The 18357-nt window shown below is 42.6% G+C and overlaps 1 protein-coding gene across 1 annotated transcript in view; it reads left to right on the plus strand.

Annotated features, from left to right (window-relative positions):
• Positions 1-18357, plus strand: part of srrm4 (serine/arginine repetitive matrix 4) — a 68570-nt gene that overhangs the window by 636 nt on the left and 49577 nt on the right. Inside the window, exon 1 of the mRNA XM_047819062.1 lies at positions 1-159. This exon is cut by the window's left edge and continues 636 nt beyond it. Within this exon, the coding sequence (XP_047675018.1) occupies positions 29-159 (131 nt within the window). The 5' untranslated portion in view covers positions 1-28. The remainder of the gene's footprint in view (positions 160-18357) is intronic.

The raw sequence follows: 18357 nt of genomic DNA on the forward strand, positions 1-18357 counted from the left end.
GTCTATCACACCGGGAACATCCGGGAACATGGCCAGCCTACTACAGGAGGAGAAGCAGCTCTTTGACAAGTTCTGGAGCGGAACGTTTAAAGCCGTGGCCACGCCCAGACCTGAGAGCGTCATCATCGCGAGCATCACCGCGCGCAGACAAGCCAACAGGTAAGCAGCCCAATGAGCTTCTGGCTAATAAACACACCAACAACATAGAAATGTATTGTTTCTAATTATGTCATTATACATAAACGTGTATTGTTTCTAATTATGTCATTATACATAAACGTGTATTGTTTCTAATTATGTCATTATACATAAACGTGTATTGTTTCTAATTAGGTCATTATACATAAACGTGCACTAAATTATGTGACCCCGACAAAACAGAGTTAAACTCACATAATGACCTTTTAAATTTGGTTAATGTTATTATTTTCATTTCATCATTGTTACTTACTTTGATTGTGTTTTCTTAATGTGATTATATATATATATTTGTTTTTTTGTTTTAAAGTGATTTTCTGTTTATATTTAATTTAATTTAATTTAATTTAGCCAGATTTTTTTGGAGCAATCTGCAAATTTTTTTTAAACACGATTTGAAGTTTCTTTGCTGTCAAAAAAGAAATAAAGGGAAAAAAAGAAAGAGAAAAAGAAAAAAAATGTAAAAGTATTTTATTTCTTTTCAGATTTATGGATGTGTTTCGTGGAATCAAGATGTTTTTATTTTATTAACGTCATTGACACATTATTTATATCACATTATATTATCATTGAAAGAGAAGTCGATTTCCGTATTTAATGCAGTTTTAGTCAGTTGTTTTTCTCACACAGTGTTTTTAGATGTGTGCTGATTACAGAAAGAACCCAAATTTCTTTCAGTTCAATAGCAGAAGTGCCAAAATGTTCAATGTTCAAATCATTTACCGAGCTTAAAAATGATGAGATGAGAAGTGACTAGCGCTCAGACAGCAGTTTCGGTAAGAAAGGTTTAAGCCGTTTGTCTAAAACTCCTTCAGCTGTTTTATCTATCGTTTCTGTTTCTTTTTTTCTTCTGTGATGTTGATTTTTTACAATTCGTTTGAATTTGCAGCTGAAATTTACAGTATTTTAATTTCGAATATGAAAATAGACAGAACATTAATAAACATGTTGCTAAACCTTGTTTTGGTTTACACACCAATTCTTAGAATAAGACTAAGAGAGACAGAGTGACAGAGAGTGAGAGAGTGAGAAAGAGAGAGAGAGAGAGAGAGAGAGAGAGAGATGGTAAGATAGAGTGACAGAGACAGTGAAACAGAGTGAGACAGTGAGAGAGACAGAATGAGAGAGACAGTGAGACAGTGAGAGACAGTAAGACAGAGTGAGAGACAGAGAGACAGAGTAAGAGACTGTGAGACAGAGTGAGAGAGACAGTGAGACAGAGTAAGAGACTGTGAGACAGAGTGAGATAGTGAGAGATACAATGAGACAGAATGAGAGAGACAGTGAGAGAGACAGAGAGACAGAGTAAGAGACTGTGAGACAGAGTGAGAGAGAGTGAGACAGAGAGAGAGACAGAGAGACAGAGTAAGAGACTGTGAAACAGAGTGAGAGAGACAGTGTGACAGAGTGAGAGACTGTGAGACAGAGTGAGAGACTGTGAGACAGAGTGAGAGACTGTGAGACAGAGTGAGAGAGACAGTGAGACAGAGTGAGAGACTGTGAGACAGAGTGAGAGAGAGACAGTAAAACAGAGTGAGACAGTGAGATAGACAGTGAGACAGAGTGAGAGAGACAATAAGTGAGACAGCGTGAGAGAGACAATAAATGAGACAGCGTGAGAGAGACAATACATGAGGCAGAGTGAGAGAGACAATAAGTGAGACAGAGTGAGAGAGACAATAAGTGAGACAGACAGCGAGACAGACAAATAGTGAAACAGACAATCAGAATGATCAACATACGCTACATTTAAGTTCAGTCTGTCATTGTTCAGCATTAAACAGCTTTAAGGAGTTGTGTGTGTGTGTGTGTGTGTGTGTGTTGTGTGTGTGTTGTGTGTGTGTTGTGTGTGTGTGTGTGTGTGTGTGTGTGTGTGTGTGTTGTGACTGAGACAGTAGATTTGTTCTGGAATTGGCAAAAAATGTTTTTGCTGGTACGTTAATAATCATTCATTCCTCTAGAGATTACAGTTATAAAAACAATATTAAGTGTAGGATGTTTATAGATTGAACACACGCATTAACACACGCATTAACACACACATTAACACACACATTAACACACACATTAACACACACATTAACACACATTAACACACACATTTACACACACATTTACACACACATTAACACACATTTACACACGCATTAACACACACATTAACACACACATTAACACACACATTAACACACACATTAACACACATTTACACACGCATTAACACACACATGAACACACACATTAACACACGCATTAACACACGCATTAACACACGCATTAACACACACATTTACACACGCATTAACACACACATTAACACACATTTACACACGCATTAACACACACATTAACACACACATTAACACACACATTTACACACACATTTACAAACACATTAACACACACATTAACACACACATTTACACACACATTTACACACACATTAACACACACATTAACACACACATTTACACACACATATTAACACACACATTTACACACATTAACACACACATTAACACACACATTTACAAACACATTAACACACACATTAACACACACATTTACACACACATTTACACACACATTAACACACACATTAACACACACATTTACACACACATATTAACACACACATTTACACACATTAACACACACATTAACACACACACATTTACACACACATTAACACACACATTTACACACACATTTACACACACATTTACACACACATTAACACACACATTAACACACACACATTAACACACATTTACACACACATTAACACACACATTTACACACACATTAACACACACATTAACACACATTTACACACACATTAACACACACATTTACACACACATTAACACACACATTAACACACACATTAACACACACACATTAACACACATTTACACACACATTAACACACACATTTACACACACATTAACACACACATTAACACACATTTACACACACATTAACACACACATTAACACACACACATTAACACACACACATTAACACACACATTAACACACACATTAACACACACATTAACACACACACATTAACACACATTTACACACACATTAACACACACATTAACACACACTCAGATCCACAGATCTATACATATATCATACATATGATGTTTATACAAAGCTCGTCTCAGCAGCAGATGAACTTTACGGTGACAAAATGTGATTCATTTGATGCAGTTTAACTTTAGACAAATGAGACGCGTCGTGACGATGATCCAAAACAAGACGTCAGAGGAGGAAGCTTTGTCCAGGTTTTTATAACAGTTTACGTTATATAAAACAGGGCGGGTTTCGTACCACACACACACACACACACACACACACACACACACACACACACACACACCTTTCTCTATGAATGCTGCATTTCTGTCTCTGAGGTGATGTTTCTTAATATAATCATGGACAAAAACCTGAAGCTGTAAGCAGAGGAGGTGATAAAAACCTTATTTTGTGCTGGTGTGTGCATAGCTGTGTGTGTGAGTGTGTGTTAGTGTGTGTGTGTTATTGTGTGTGTGTTAGTCTGTGTGTGTGTTTGTGTGCGTTTCTGTGTGTGTGTGTTATTGTGTGTGTGTGTGTTATTGTGTGTGTTAGTCTGTGTGTGTGTTTGTGTGCGTGAGTGTGTTTGTGTGTGTTAGTGTGTGTGTTATTGTGTGTGTGTTAGTCTGTGTGCGTGAGTGTGTGTTTGTGTGTGTGTTAGTGCGTGTGTTAGTGTGTCTGTGTGTGTTTTAGTGTGTGTGTGTTAGTCTGTGTGTGTGTTTGTGTGCGTGTGTGTTTTTGTGTGTGTTTGTGTGTGTGTGTTAGTGCGTGTGTTTGTGTGTGTGTTAGTGTGTGTGTTAGTGTGTGTGTTAGTGTGTGTGTGTTTTGAGGGTCTTTGTTCCCTATTTTTCGAAGGTCAGCTATTGTATTATTTGCTTTGAGTACGAGTCAAGAGACAGAGAGAAAAATCAAGTTCACTCCTGCTCTTTCTGCACCCACTCCTCTATGTGTGTGTGTGCTCTTGGGCACGCATGTGTGTGTATGTGTGTGTTTGTTATGTGTGTGTGTGGGTGCCTGTGTGTGTGTGTGCACACCTGTGTGTGTCGAAAACCTCAGACAGCTCGAGCCATTATTGCAGCATGAGAAGCTTCTTGTCCTGACATACTGTATTGGCAACATATAAATCATACACATCTGGACACACACAACACACACGCACACATACAAACACACACACCACACACACGCACAAACACACACACACACACACGCACACACATACAGACACACACACAGACACACACACCACACACATGCACACACACACACACACACACCACACATACACACACAAACACACACACACACACACAAACACACACACACACACGCACACACAGACACACACACACACACACACACACAGACACACACACACGCGCACACACACGCGCACACACACAGACACACACATACGCACACATTCACAGACACACATGCACACACAGACACACACACACACAGACAAACACACACGCACACACACACAAACACACAGACACATACACACAGACACAAACACACAAACACACACACAGACACACACACACACACACACACACAGACACACACAGACACACACACAGACACACACATACACACGCACAGACACACACACACACACACGCAGACACACACACACAGACAAACACACACGCACACACACACACAAACACACAGACACATACACACAGACACACACACACACACACAGACACACACACACACGCAGACACACACACACAGACAAACACACACGCACACACACAAAAACACACAGACACATACACACAGACACACACACAGACAAACACACACGCACACACACACAAACACACAGACACAAACACACAAACACACACACAGACACACACATACACACACATACACACAGACACACACAGACAAACACACACGCACACACACACACACACACAGACACACACACACTACATGTTATTTTTATACTATGTCACTATTCTGCATTTTGATTGGTCAGAGCGTGTTGAATGAGCATCTATGGCAGCAGCACTGACAGTAAAGGTTTATATTAATGTCTTTGTTCTAAGGTGTTGTCGTTTCTATGGTAACGGTGCATGGTGGAAGCTCCACAGATGTTTATCACTCTGTCTCTCACCCTGTCTCTCACCCTGTCTCTCACCCTGTCTCTCACCCTGTCTCTCACTCTCTCACCCTGTCTCTCACTCTGTCTCTCACCCTGTCTCTCACCCTCTCACCCTGTCTCTCACTCTGTCACTCACTCTCTCACCCTGTCTCTCTAAATTTGTCTCTCACCCTGTCTCTCACTCTGTCACTCACTCTCTCACCCTGTCTCTCACTCTGTCACTCACTCTCTCACCCTGTCTCTCACTCTGTCTCTCACCCTGTCTCTCACCCTGTCACTCACTCTCTCACCCTGTCTCTCACTCTGTCACTCACTCTCTCACCCTGTCTCTCACCCTGTCACTCACTCTCTCACCCTGTAGGCAGGGAGCAGCAATGAAGCAGCAAGCCAAGCAAAGAGCACTAGCCCACTGACAGTCAAGAGCAATGACAGTAACGAGCACAGCACAGCACAGCACTACCAGAGCAAGAGCAGCAAAGCATTGACAGTAAGAGAAAAGAGGCAGAGCAAGACAGCAAGCAAGCAAGGCAGCAGCAGCAAAGTAGCAGAGCAAGCAAAGAGAAGCAAAGCAGCCACAGCACTAGCACAGGCACAAGCAAGGAGAGCAAGAGCGCAGGACGAGAGCAGCAGCGCAGAAGAAGCAAGCAGCAGAGCAGAAGAAGCAGCAGCCAGAGAAGACCAGCAGCAGCAAGAGCCGCAGCCACTAGAGCACTAGAGAGCAGCAGCAAGCAGCACTGAGAGCCAGCAAAGCAAGAGCAAAGCAGAGCAAAGCAGCAGCAGCAGAAAGCAGAAAGCAGAGAGCAGCAGAGCCACAGCAGAGAGCAAGAGAGCAGCACTAAGCAGCCACAAGCACAGAGCAGAGCAACAGCAAGCAAGCAGAGCACTAGCAAGAAGCAAGCAGAGCAGCCAAGCCAGAAGAAAGAGCAAGGGACAGCAGCACTGACAGTAAAAGAGCAAAGAGCACGATAGCAAGCCACAAGCAAGCACTGACAGTAAAGGTTTATATTAATGTCTTTGTTCTAAGGTGTGTCGTTTCTATGGTAACGGTGCATGGTGGAAGCTCCACAGATGTTTATCACCTGTCTCTCACCCCTGTCTCTCACCCTGTCTCTCACCCCTGTCTCTCACCCTGTCTCTCACTCTCTCACCCTGTCTCTCACCTCTGTCTCTCACCCTGTCTCTCACCTCTCTCACCCTGCTCTCACTCTGTCACTCACTCTTCACCCCCGTCTCTCTAAATTGTCTCTCACCCTGTCTCTCACTCTGTCACTCACTCTCTCACCCCTGTCTCTCACTCTGTCACTCACTCTCTCACCTTGTCTCTCACTCTGTCTCTCACCCTGTCTCTCACCCTGTCACTCACTCTCTCACCCTGTCTCTCACTCTGTCACTCACTCTCTCACCCTGTCTCTCACCCTGTCACTCACTCTCTCACCCTGTCTCTCACTCTGTCTCTCACCCTGTCTCTCACCCTGTCACTCACTCTCTCACCCTGTCTCTCACTCTGTCTCTCACCCTGTCTCTCACCCTGTCACTCACTCTCTCACCCTGTCTCTCACTCTGTCACTCACTCTCTCACCCTGTCTCTCTAAATCTGTCTCTCACTCTGTCTCTCACCCTGTCTCTCACTCTGTCACTCACTCTCTCACCCTGTCTCTCTAAATCTGTCTCTCACCCTGTCTCTCACTCTGTCACTCTGTCTCTCACCCTGTCTCTCACTCTGTCTCTCACCCTGTCTCTCTAAATCTGTCTCTCACTCTGTCTCTCACCCTGTCTCTCACTCTGTCACTCACTCTCTCACCCTGTCTCTCTAAATCTGTCTCTCACCCTGTCTCTCACTCTGTCACTCTGTCTCTCACCCTGTCTCTCACTCTGTCTCTCACCCTGTCTCTCACCCTGTCTCTCTAAATCTGTCTCTCACCCTGTCTCTCACTCTGTCACTCACTCTCTCACCCTGTCTCTCACTCTGTCTCTCACCCTGTCTCTCTAAATCTGTCTCTCACTCTGACTCTCACCCTGTCTCTCTAAATCTGTCTCTCACTCTGACTCTCACCCTGTCTCTCTAAATCTGTCTCTCACCCTGTCTCTCACTCTGTCACTCACTCTCTCACCCTGTCTCTCACTCTGTCTCTCACCCTGTCTCTCACTCTGTCTCTCACCCTGTCTCTCACCCGTCTCTCAAAATCTGTCACTCACCCTGTCTCTCACTTTGTCTCTCACCCTGTCACTCACCCTGTCACTCACGCTGTCTCTCTAAATCTGTCACTCACCCTGTCTCTCACAATGTTTCTCAATCTGTCTCTCATTCTGTCACTCACCCTGTCACTCACAATGTTTCTCAATCTGTCTCTCATTCTGTCACTCACCCTGTCACTCATGCTATCTCTCACACTGTCTCTCTAAATCTGTCTCTCACTCTGTCTCTCACCCTGTCTCTCTAAATCTGTCTCTCACTCTGTCTCTCACCCTGTCTCTCTAAATCTGTCTCTCACTCTGTCTCTCACCCTGTCTCTCACTATTTCTCTCACTATGTCTCTCACCCTGTCTCTCACTATGTCTCTCACCCTGTCTCTCACTATGTCTCTCACCCTGTCACTCACTCTGTCTCTCACCCTGTCTCTCACTATGTCTCTCACCCTGTCACTCACTCTGTCTCTCACCCTGTCTCTTACTTTGTCTCACTCTGTCTTATTCTGTCTCTCACTCTTTCTCAGTCACTCACCCTGTCTTTCTCACTCTGTCTCTCACTCTCTCTATCTTACCGCCTTTATTTGTCTTATTCTGTCTCTCTCTCTCTCTCTCTCTCTCTCTCTCTCTCTCTCTCTCTCTCTCTCTCTCTCTCTCTCTCTTTCTTAGTCTTATTCTACCACTCCTAGTCACTGTCTCTCTCACTCTGTCCTATCTCAGTTCATGTAAAGCGCAGCTCTCCTTTATCTCTCCTAGCTGAATGGTGAGTGTGAGTGTTGTACAGAAGGGACAATTTTGTGGACGTGTGATTGTTTTTTCCTTACAAGTGTTTGAGTTTGTTACACTGAGAAAATGCAGCTCTGTCTCCACTCTCGCTCTCATGGTGTCTTACAGCAGACCGTCTGGAGAGCAGTGTGTGTATGTGTGTGTGTGTGTGTGTGTGTGTGTGTGTGTGTGTGTGTGTGTGTGTGTGTGTGTGTGTGTGCCGAATGTGCACTTTGTCAGCATTGTTCTGCGCTGTGTGTCATCGTGTTCAGGTAGTCAGCTATAGTGTATAGGGCCAAAGAGCAGTAGTTATGTATTTGATAGCTCTATCTCTAGAGGGAGAGTGAGAGTAGAGAAGAGAGGAGAGAGAGAGAGAGAGAGGGAGGGAGAGAGGGAGAGAGAGGGAATAAGAGAGAGAGAGAGCAGAGGGAGAGAGGAGCGAAGGGAGAGCAGAGAGAGAGCAGAGAGAGCGAGAGAGCGGAGAAGGGATAGAGCGAGGGAGAGAGAGGGAGAGGGAGAGAGAGAGGAAGGAAAAAAAAGAGAGGGAAAGAGAGAGAGAGAGGAAAAAAGAGAGAGAGATGAAAACGAGAGCTAGAGAGAGAGAGGAAACCCCCCCTATCTTCCCCTCTCTCTCTCTCTCTGTCTGTCTCTCTCTTTCCCTCTCTCTCTCTCTCTCTCTCTCTCTTCCACCCCTCTCTCTCTTCCACCCCCCCTCTCTCTGTCTCTACCATCACCAACATTAAGAGATAAATGCATGCAGCTATTTCACCATCACTTCCTTCACTCTCTCTCTGCCTTTACTCCAGTTTGACAGAAACTTCTCTCACACTGATGGGAAACAAAGTCAGTTTAATTTTTTTTCACATTTTAGCTTTCAGTTCTCAGCTCTTATAAACAAACAAACAAACAAACAAACAAACAAACAAACAAATAAATAAATAAAAATATTAGCGAACAGAGCAAAGCATCGTTATTCACTAAGAACCACAACCTGAACGGATAGAGCCCTGAGGGAACATCTCTCTCTTTCTCTTTCTCTTTCTCCTCACACACACACACACACACACACACACACACACACACACACACACACACACACACACACACACCACCTAACCGTTGTGTGTCTCGGTTCTTCTGCACCTATTCATTCCGTCTCTTTGCTTTTGTTCCCTTGTTTCCTGCATCCTCCTCCTCTTTTCCTCTTTCTTTCATGCCGAGGCCCACAGCAGAGTGATTATAAAGATTATGTTGCCCCTCCTCCTGCTCTTTTTTTCCACCCTGCGGGGCATTTGGACTGGAGCAGACAAGAGATTTCAGCCCTTTTCAGCTTTGGGCAGCTGTCTGCTACTGAGTAACAATCTTCATTAGAAATGCACAGATAGGGGTAAAGTTGGGGGCAAGCCTGTGTGTGTGTGTGTGTGTGTGTGTGTGTGTGTGTGTGTGTGTGTGTGTGTGTGTGTGTGTGTAGGGAGCAGATGGCCTATAGTCTAAAGGGGAGGTGGGGTGAACTTGTTACTGCAGCAGATGTTGTATTTAAAGAGAGGAATGAATTTATCAGAGGAACCATATGAGAACAAAAAACCTCTCTGGTGTTTGGCCCTTTAGATTTGCGCTAATGTAGCTAACGAGTAAAAGAAGCTAATGGCCACCAGTTTAGCGCCGGTCACACACGATTCAAGCTGATTCGGGTTTCGACCCAAAGAAGGCAGTCGACAGGTTGACGATCTACTCGAGTGAGACACTGGATCAAAAATATACAAGGTTTAAACATAATCACAACTGTGTTATAAACATAAAATAAATAAAACAAACCTTTGAAAGTTTCTGCTTTAATAGAGAACGGGACGTCACACAGCATCAGAAACCACAGAAACTGCTGCTGTGTGGTGATTTAAACACAATGCTACACTAGCAGCTATAGGATTCCCTTGTTAGCTAGCTTTAGAACACCTAGCAGTTCTTGGTGTCACATGAGGTGAGGTGTCCTTGTCTTAGTAGAGTGTTGGACCACCAGGGACCTAGAAAACAGCTTTAATGAGCTTATACAGGATGGACGGATGGACAGACGGGCAAAAGGATAGGTGTCCTTTTAAAAGATTTTCCCTCGTCTGTCGTTCGATGTCACACCGAAACCTGCCGTAAGAGTTCAATCAGAAATGAGATTGACATTCGGCGAACCCTCGTGCTCTGATGATGGGGCGGAGTTATCCTTGAAGAGGCCACGCCTACCAGGAGAGATATTAACCATCATAGGATAAAGGTGACGAGCTTGAAGGAGTTTGTACTGAATTGAAGTGCAGCATAACAGAACCACCATTTTTTCCTTTACTTCGTCTTTATCCATTTTTCACATCTCTCTCTCTCTCTCTCTCTCTCTCTCTCTCTCTCTCTCAATCTGTTTTTTTAGTACTTAATTTCAGACGGTGCTGTCTTTTGTACCTTCATCTTTTTTATTATGTATGTATCCAAGACCCTCACACACACACACACACACACACAGACACACACACACACACACACACACACACAAACAAACACATAAACACACACACACACACACACACACACACACACACACACACACACACACACACACACACACACACACAAACATACACACATTCTGGATGTGTGTTCTCACACTCTGGCTGGCTGCAAGGCTTCGGCTTAAAACCCACAGTAATTTCACAGCACAGCACACACACACACACACACACACACACACACACACACACACACACACACACACACACAGAACAGAGTCCCATCTTATTTTGCCGGAAGTCCAGGACTGTAATCACGAGCGTGGTGAAAAGCACAGCTGTGAGGCAGAGCAGGAGTCATACAGGACTCTCACTACGTCTGCAGTCTGACGCTGAAAGCTTTTCCGAGGAGTTAAAATGGAAACCTACGTATTTCCTTTTCACGAATCCGAGATCGGTTCAAGTGACACGCCACACGACGAGCGGACGTAAACTCCCGACAGGTTCTTTGTGTCCAATTTTCATGTCCTTGACAAGTGTATTTAACAAAAGAAAAGGCTAGAAGGAGATCTGAGGTATCAGTAACCAGCTTGCGTTAGCAAAATAAATTCTCAGCTTGCTAAGCTGAATTTATCAGCATGCAACCAGTTCTGCCTTCACAAAGCTTTCGCATTCAAGCACATTGTTAAGAATCTAATTGTTAGGGGCAGTCGTGGCCTAATGGTTAGAGAGTCTGACTTGTAACCCGAAGGTTGTGGGTTCGAGTCTCGGGCCGGCCACGACTGAGGTGCCCTTGAGCAAGGCACTGAATCCCCCCCAACTGCTGCCCGGGCGCTGCGGCATAAATGGCTGCCCACTGCTCTGGGTGTGTGTTCATGGTGTGGGTGTGTGTTCATGGTGTGGGTGTGTGCACTTTGGATGGGTTAAATGCAGAGAACGAATTCTGAGTATGGGTCACCGTACTTAGCCGTAAAAGAAATTAGAAATTTTAGAAATTTAGAATCTCTCACTGTAAACCAAACGCAGGTCAGACGGTATCATGAGTGACCAACTGTAAAAAGTACAAAATACCTCAATTCAATTCAAGTTTATTTGTATAGCGCTTTTTACAATGGGCTTCGTCTCAAAGCAGCTTTACAGAACATAAACATAGAACAGAAGTTGAACATAAGGAGAAAAAAATTGAGAGATATATATATATAGTTCACAGTGTTGTTTGTATGTATGTATGTATGTATGTATGTATGTATTTATTTATTCCCCTATGAGCAAGTCTGAGGTGACTCAGGCAGCAGTGGCAAGGAAAAACTCCTTTAAATTGGTAAAGGAAGAAACCTTGAGAGGAACCGAACTCAAGGGGGAACCTCATCCTCATATGGGTGACACTGGGGGTGAGATTACAAATATACAGTCAAACAAGTGTTGAATTGGTGTAAAGATCACATGGAGTTCAGATCTCCTCTTGGTATGATAGAGTCCAACTGGAGCTGGTAGATCTGTAGATGTCAAATACTTAACCATCAACTCCTGTAACGATCGTGTAACAAGTTCATCTTCAGCTTACGGTTACATAATTAAATCTTATTTATCATCATCATACTGGCCTCAGGATGCAGAACCACAGCCGTCTGTAGCTGGAAGTCCAAGACAGTAAAACTGAAAGTGGGAGGGGCTTAAACAGTCGGCCTGTTGACCTATCAGTCAGTTAGAGCCTGAGTTAGAATCAGAGTCAAATTTATTCTTTTGGTTAGTTTGCTATTTGGTTTGGATCGATTTTTTTTTCAGACACTGTCACTCATTGCAGATGCTAACAATTACAAATGGCTGCCGTGGGCTTGACCAGGGGCGGTCCAAACCTTCTTTATTAGGGTGGCTTCAGCCCCCCTGTGTGTGATCTCAGCCACCCTAAAACTATGTAAAAAGTATAATTTTTATAATATAATATAAAACTCTTCTTGTTTTAAATTCTAACTAAGGGGTAAAACCCCCGTGAAGATGAAATCCTAGAGCCGCCCCTGGGCTTGACCCTCTTCAGAATGGAGCGCAACATCGATGCTACGAATAAACGAGATGCAGGTGATCGGTGGGTGGGATCACGACAGGGTGGGTGAACGAGACGTAAACAGGAAGATGGAGTTTTGGTGAAGATTCTTGTACATAATCTCTCTCTCTCTCTCTCTCTCTCTCTCTCTCAGCATAGGCTGTAACGCCAATCAATTTACAACTATGAAATAACGTTTTCGAGCTGTAAGTAGGGCAGAAATCATTTCCATACACTTAAACAAGCAATATATGTTTCATTAACTGTTAAAAGCCAAGTCTAATTCGAGTAAAGCTCTTTATGATCCTCCAGCATGACCTAATAACGAACCGAATAGTGTTTATATTTAAATTGGCTTTGAATAGAGTCAGGCTTTAAATATTGTTTCTGCAAATCTAGCTTTAGTCTGAGGATTAGGAGGAAATGTATGCAGAATGACTAAGTGTGTTAAAATGGGACACAGACAGCAGACTCTGTTCTATCCAGATTTCGAGGATTTAATCAGAACTCTTGGTCACCTAAATAAAGATTTTCTGGTGACAAAGCAGGTATCAGGAGATTCGATTTCTTTTTAATAAGCCGCGTTGCCTCAGTGATGTTAAAATGATAAAACTGAAGAAATATCACTGTCTACCAGAAAAAAACAACCCTTACAGGCTGTAAGAACAAAAGATATTGTACAGATACAGTTTTGATCACTGAGGTAGGCTTTTTTAGAAATGTGCCTTTAAAGTAGAACATAGAATCTTCAGAGTTAATTATGTACCCACAGACTAGTAGCTTTTGTCTTCAGATAAGCGTTAGAGTTTCACTCAATGAAGGAACAAAGCAGGAACAAGGCAGAGAAAACATTTTAGATCATAAACAGAGTTCGGTGTAAATATTATAAGTTTAAATAGAGTTCAGTATAAACATTTTAGAGTGTAAATAGAGTTCAGTGTAAACATTTTAGATCATAAACAGAGTTCAGTGTAAGCATTTTAAACTGGAAACATTTTAGAATGTAATGGTAGAGTTTTAAAGTGTAAAGTTACAGTAAAGTGTAAATATTGTAGAATACAGATAGAGTTCATAAATGGAAACATTTTAGAGTGTAAATAGAGTTTGTTGTAAACATTTGAAACGGGAAACATTTTAGAGTGTAAAGGTAGGTTTTTAAAGTGTATAGTTGCACGGTTTAAGAAAAGTGTAAACATTAGAACATAAATAGAGTTCAGAGTAAACATTTTAGAGTGTAAAGGTAAAGTTCAGTGTAAACATTTTAGAGTGTAAATAGAGTTCAGTGTAAACATTTTAGAGTGTAAATAGAGTTCAGTGTAAACATTTTAGAGTGTAAATAGAGTTCAGTGTAAACATTTTAGAGTGTAAATAGAGTTCAGTGTAAACATTTGAAACCGGAAACATTTTAGAGCGTAAAGGTAGAGTTTACTGTGAAAATGTTAGAGTGTAAACATTAGAACATAAGGTTCAGAGTAAACATTTTAGAGTGTAAATAGAATTCAGTGTAAACATTTGAAATGGGAAACATTTTAGAGTGTAAAGGTAGAGTTTACTGTTAGAGTGTAAACATTAGAACATAAAGTTCAGAGTAAACATTTTAGAGTGTAAAGGAAAAGTTCAGTGTAAACATTTTAGAATGTAAAGAGTTATGTGTAAACATTGCAGAACATATGTATTTCAGTAAATTTATTCCAGTAAACTAGAAGCATATGGAATAATATAAAGGTGGGGGTCAGTGTAAACATTTTATAGTGTAAACATTTTAGAGTGTAAACATTTTATAGTGTAAACATTTTTGAGTGTAAACATTTTAGAGTATAAAGGTGTTGGTCAGTGTAAACATTTTAGAGTATAAAGGTGGGGGTCAGTGTAAACATTTTAGAGTATAAAGGTGTTGGTCAGTGTAAACATTTTAGAGTATAAAGGTGGGGGTCAGTGTAAACATTTTAGAGTATAAAGGTGGGGGTCAGTGTAAACATTTTAGAGTAGAAAGGTGGGGGTCAGTGTAAACATTTTAGAGTATAAAGGTGGGGGTCAGTGTAAACATTTTAGAGTATAAAGGTGGGGGTCAGTGTAAACATTTTAGAGTAGAAAGGTGGGGGTCAGTGTAAACATTTTAGAGTATAAAGGTGGGGGTCAGTGTAAACATTTTAGAGTATAAAGGTGGGGGTCAGTGTAAACATTTTAGAGTATAAAGGTGGGGGTCAGTGTAAACATTTTAGAGTATAAAGGTGGGGGTCAGTGTAAACATTTTAGAGTAGAAAGGTGGGGGTCAGTGTAAACATTTTAGAGTATAAAGGTGGGGGTCAGTGTAAACATTTTAGAGTATAAAGGTGGGGGTCAGTGTAAACATTTTAGAGTATAAAGGTGGGGGTCAGTGTAAACATTTTAGAGTATAAAGGTAGATGTCAGTATAAAGGCTTTAAGGTGTAAAGGTGTCATTATTTATTAAAACTTTGTGTAACATAAAAACTTGCCCTTTTACTCAGGCTTCTGTACATTATTTACAGACCTCAATATGTTCAACCTTAGTATCATTCTGTGATTATTTTCCTCCTACGATCGTTTGCGCAGTGTTTTCAGCCTGCATAAATATCCCTTAGGCTAGACAGAGTAAAAGGGATCATTTATTATTTCTGTTCATTCCTGTAGGAACCAGCGAGGCGAGCTTCCCATCAAGGCTTAATGAGCTAAAAAACCTTACAGCTGAAGCCAAAGAGCAGTAAAGGCCTCGCGGAGTGACAGCGTGCAGTGCTGCGCTATTACAAGCCTGTTAGGGAAAGAAAAGAAGAAACTCTCAGTGAAGAGCAGCACTAGTAGAGCAGCCCAGCTGATTTATATACTCTGTGTAATAGAGGTGTGTATGTCTCATGGCCATTTTGATGTGTAAAATAGTTATGTATCTGATCAGAAGTTTAAAACAGTCCATGATTAATTATATGATATAGACTTCATGGCAAGGGGGGACACGGTGGCTTAGTGGTTAGCACGTTCGCCTGGGGGTTCGATTCCCGCCTCCGCCTTGTGTGTGTGGAGTTTGCATGTTCTCCCCGTGCCTCGGGGGTTTCCTCCGGGTACTCCGGTTTCCTCCCCCGGTACAAAGACATGCATGGTAGGTTGATTGGCATCTCTGGAAAATTGTCCGTAGTGTGTGTGTGTGAGTGAATGAGAGTGTGTGTGTGCCCTGTGATGGGTTGGCACTCCGCCCAGGGTGTATCCTGCCTCGATGCCCGATGACGCCTGAGATAGGCACAGGGTCCCCGTGACCCGAGAAGTTCGGATAAGCGGTAGAAAATGAATGAATAGATTTCATGGCATTAAGATGCATTTTATACAGGTATAAAACCAAATACAAGTGAAAGGGACGCTGTTATTTATTTAAAGAAAACATACAAGACATTTTTCATCGAGCAAATGGGACGTTTTACTTGGGATGCAAAACATTAGACCTTTCCTGTATCAACTTGGGAGCACGCCTGTCTCGGGTGACAAGAAGGAATCATCTTTTCTCTAATTCATCTTAACTGCCTGATCACTGGCACAATGAGTGAATGTAGAAAAGTATTAGAATGATTGTAAAGTGAAGGCTTGACCACATAAATGAAGAAAGATGCAGTTAATGTCATTTTGTTACACCTCTAATGTTGTGCAAAACAATCGGAAGCCACACCCCCTTCATTTGGACCGACAGGGGCAGAAGCCACACCCCCTTCGTTAGAAATTAAACAGGCTGAGGCCGTACCCGCTTCCATATGACTGAAAGGGACAGAGGACACATACTCTTCCTTAGAAAATAAAGGGACAGAGACCACACCCCTTTCCTTAGGACTGAAAGAAGCAGAAGCCACACCCACTTCTTTAGGAATAAAAGGGGCTGGGGCCACACCTGCTTCCATATGACTGAAAGGGACAGAGGACACATACTCTTCCTTAGAAAAGAAAGGGACAGAGACCACACCCCTTTCCTTAGGACTGAAAGAAGCAGAAGCCACACCCACTTCTTTAGGAATCAAAGGGGTTGGGGCCACACCCCTTCGTTAAGACTGACAGGGGAAGAGGCCACACCCCCTTCCTACATTTTTCTGAATCTCTGAAACATGCACTCAGTTATACATGTCCTGGCTACATGTCCTCGCTACATGTCCTCGCTACAGATATCAGGAATTCACAAAATGAGCTAAAATATTATCTCCAGTTTGAAACAAAAGATTATCTCCGTGGTTTAAAGCTCTGGGTCTCTCTGTTGTTGGAACCGCAGTCTAAATTATTTGGAGTGCGAACGATAAAAATCAAAGGTCTATCAGCAGGAGTTTCAGGAATCATCCGGCAGGAACACGACATCACACGTGGATTCAAATGTGAACTTCATTAACTAAACTCAGAGGGGGTTCGCTCTGATACGCCGGAACACGCCGTCCATCACAAACACACCGTCCTCGGAGATTTTAGATCAGAAATACAACGACGCTGACATTTTCTTAATCCCACTACTTAGTAGCCTGCTGTGGACTTTGGAGCACTTTATACCAGAGTGCTGCTGAACTCTCAGATCTTACAGACTCACACAGGGGAAGTTTCACATAAAATGGGTTCAGAAAAACTTGTGATTGTTGGTATGGAGAAGTTTTGGGAAAGGAAACTATAAATGTCTGCACTTTGACAGAGGTCAAAGGTGTAATTAGCATTTACTGAGTGATTAGCAGTCGCTAAGTAATTAGTAGTTGAGGACTGATTTGTAATTATTGAGCAATAAGTCCTGTAGTTGCTAAGTATTTATTAGTGACTCAGCAGTTATTAGTTAAGGATTAATAGTTACTGAGTAGTTACTTGAGTCATTAGTAGTTACCGAGAGTCAATCTATTCAGTCCGTTTCTGTGTAGTTGAGTAAACACATACTGAGTAATCACTCACTCACTACCGCTTATCCCACTCAGGGTGCTTTCACACCTGCCTTGTTTAGTTCGGTTGAATCGTACCCGGAGCTCGATCGCTCATTTGGTACGGTTCGTTTGGGCAGGTGAGAACGCAGCGATCGAACTCTGGTGCGCACCAAAAGCGGACCAAACGAGCGTACCGAGACCTCCTTGAAGAGGTGGACTCGGTACGCTTTCAAACGAACTCTGGTACGGTTCGTTTGTGGTGAGAACACGATCCGAGATCGAATAGACATGACTGCAAAAAGTATTGCGCGTTTCGGACTAAACCAGCTGCTGTAGTGGGTTGTTGGCGATATTTTTGGAAGATGAGCACGTCACAGTCTTGCAAAAATGCCTTGGTCTTTGCCGTTTGCGATATCTTCAAGCCGCATCCGCGCTTCGTTCTGAAAATGAAGACTTTGCATAGAATGCTGTATACGAGCGATGTAGTAGATTACAAACACGAACATAATCGCAGCGCGCGGTCGTCTCTCCGTGGTGTACTGTATGCTGTATTTTCCTCTTTTTGTTTACTTCCGGAGTTTCGTTGAAATT

Source organism: Tachysurus fulvidraco, chromosome 9 (assembly GCF_022655615.1).
Source record: "Tachysurus fulvidraco isolate hzauxx_2018 chromosome 9, HZAU_PFXX_2.0, whole genome shotgun sequence".
NCBI classification, from domain to species: Eukaryota; Metazoa; Chordata; class Actinopteri; order Siluriformes; family Bagridae; genus Tachysurus; species Tachysurus fulvidraco.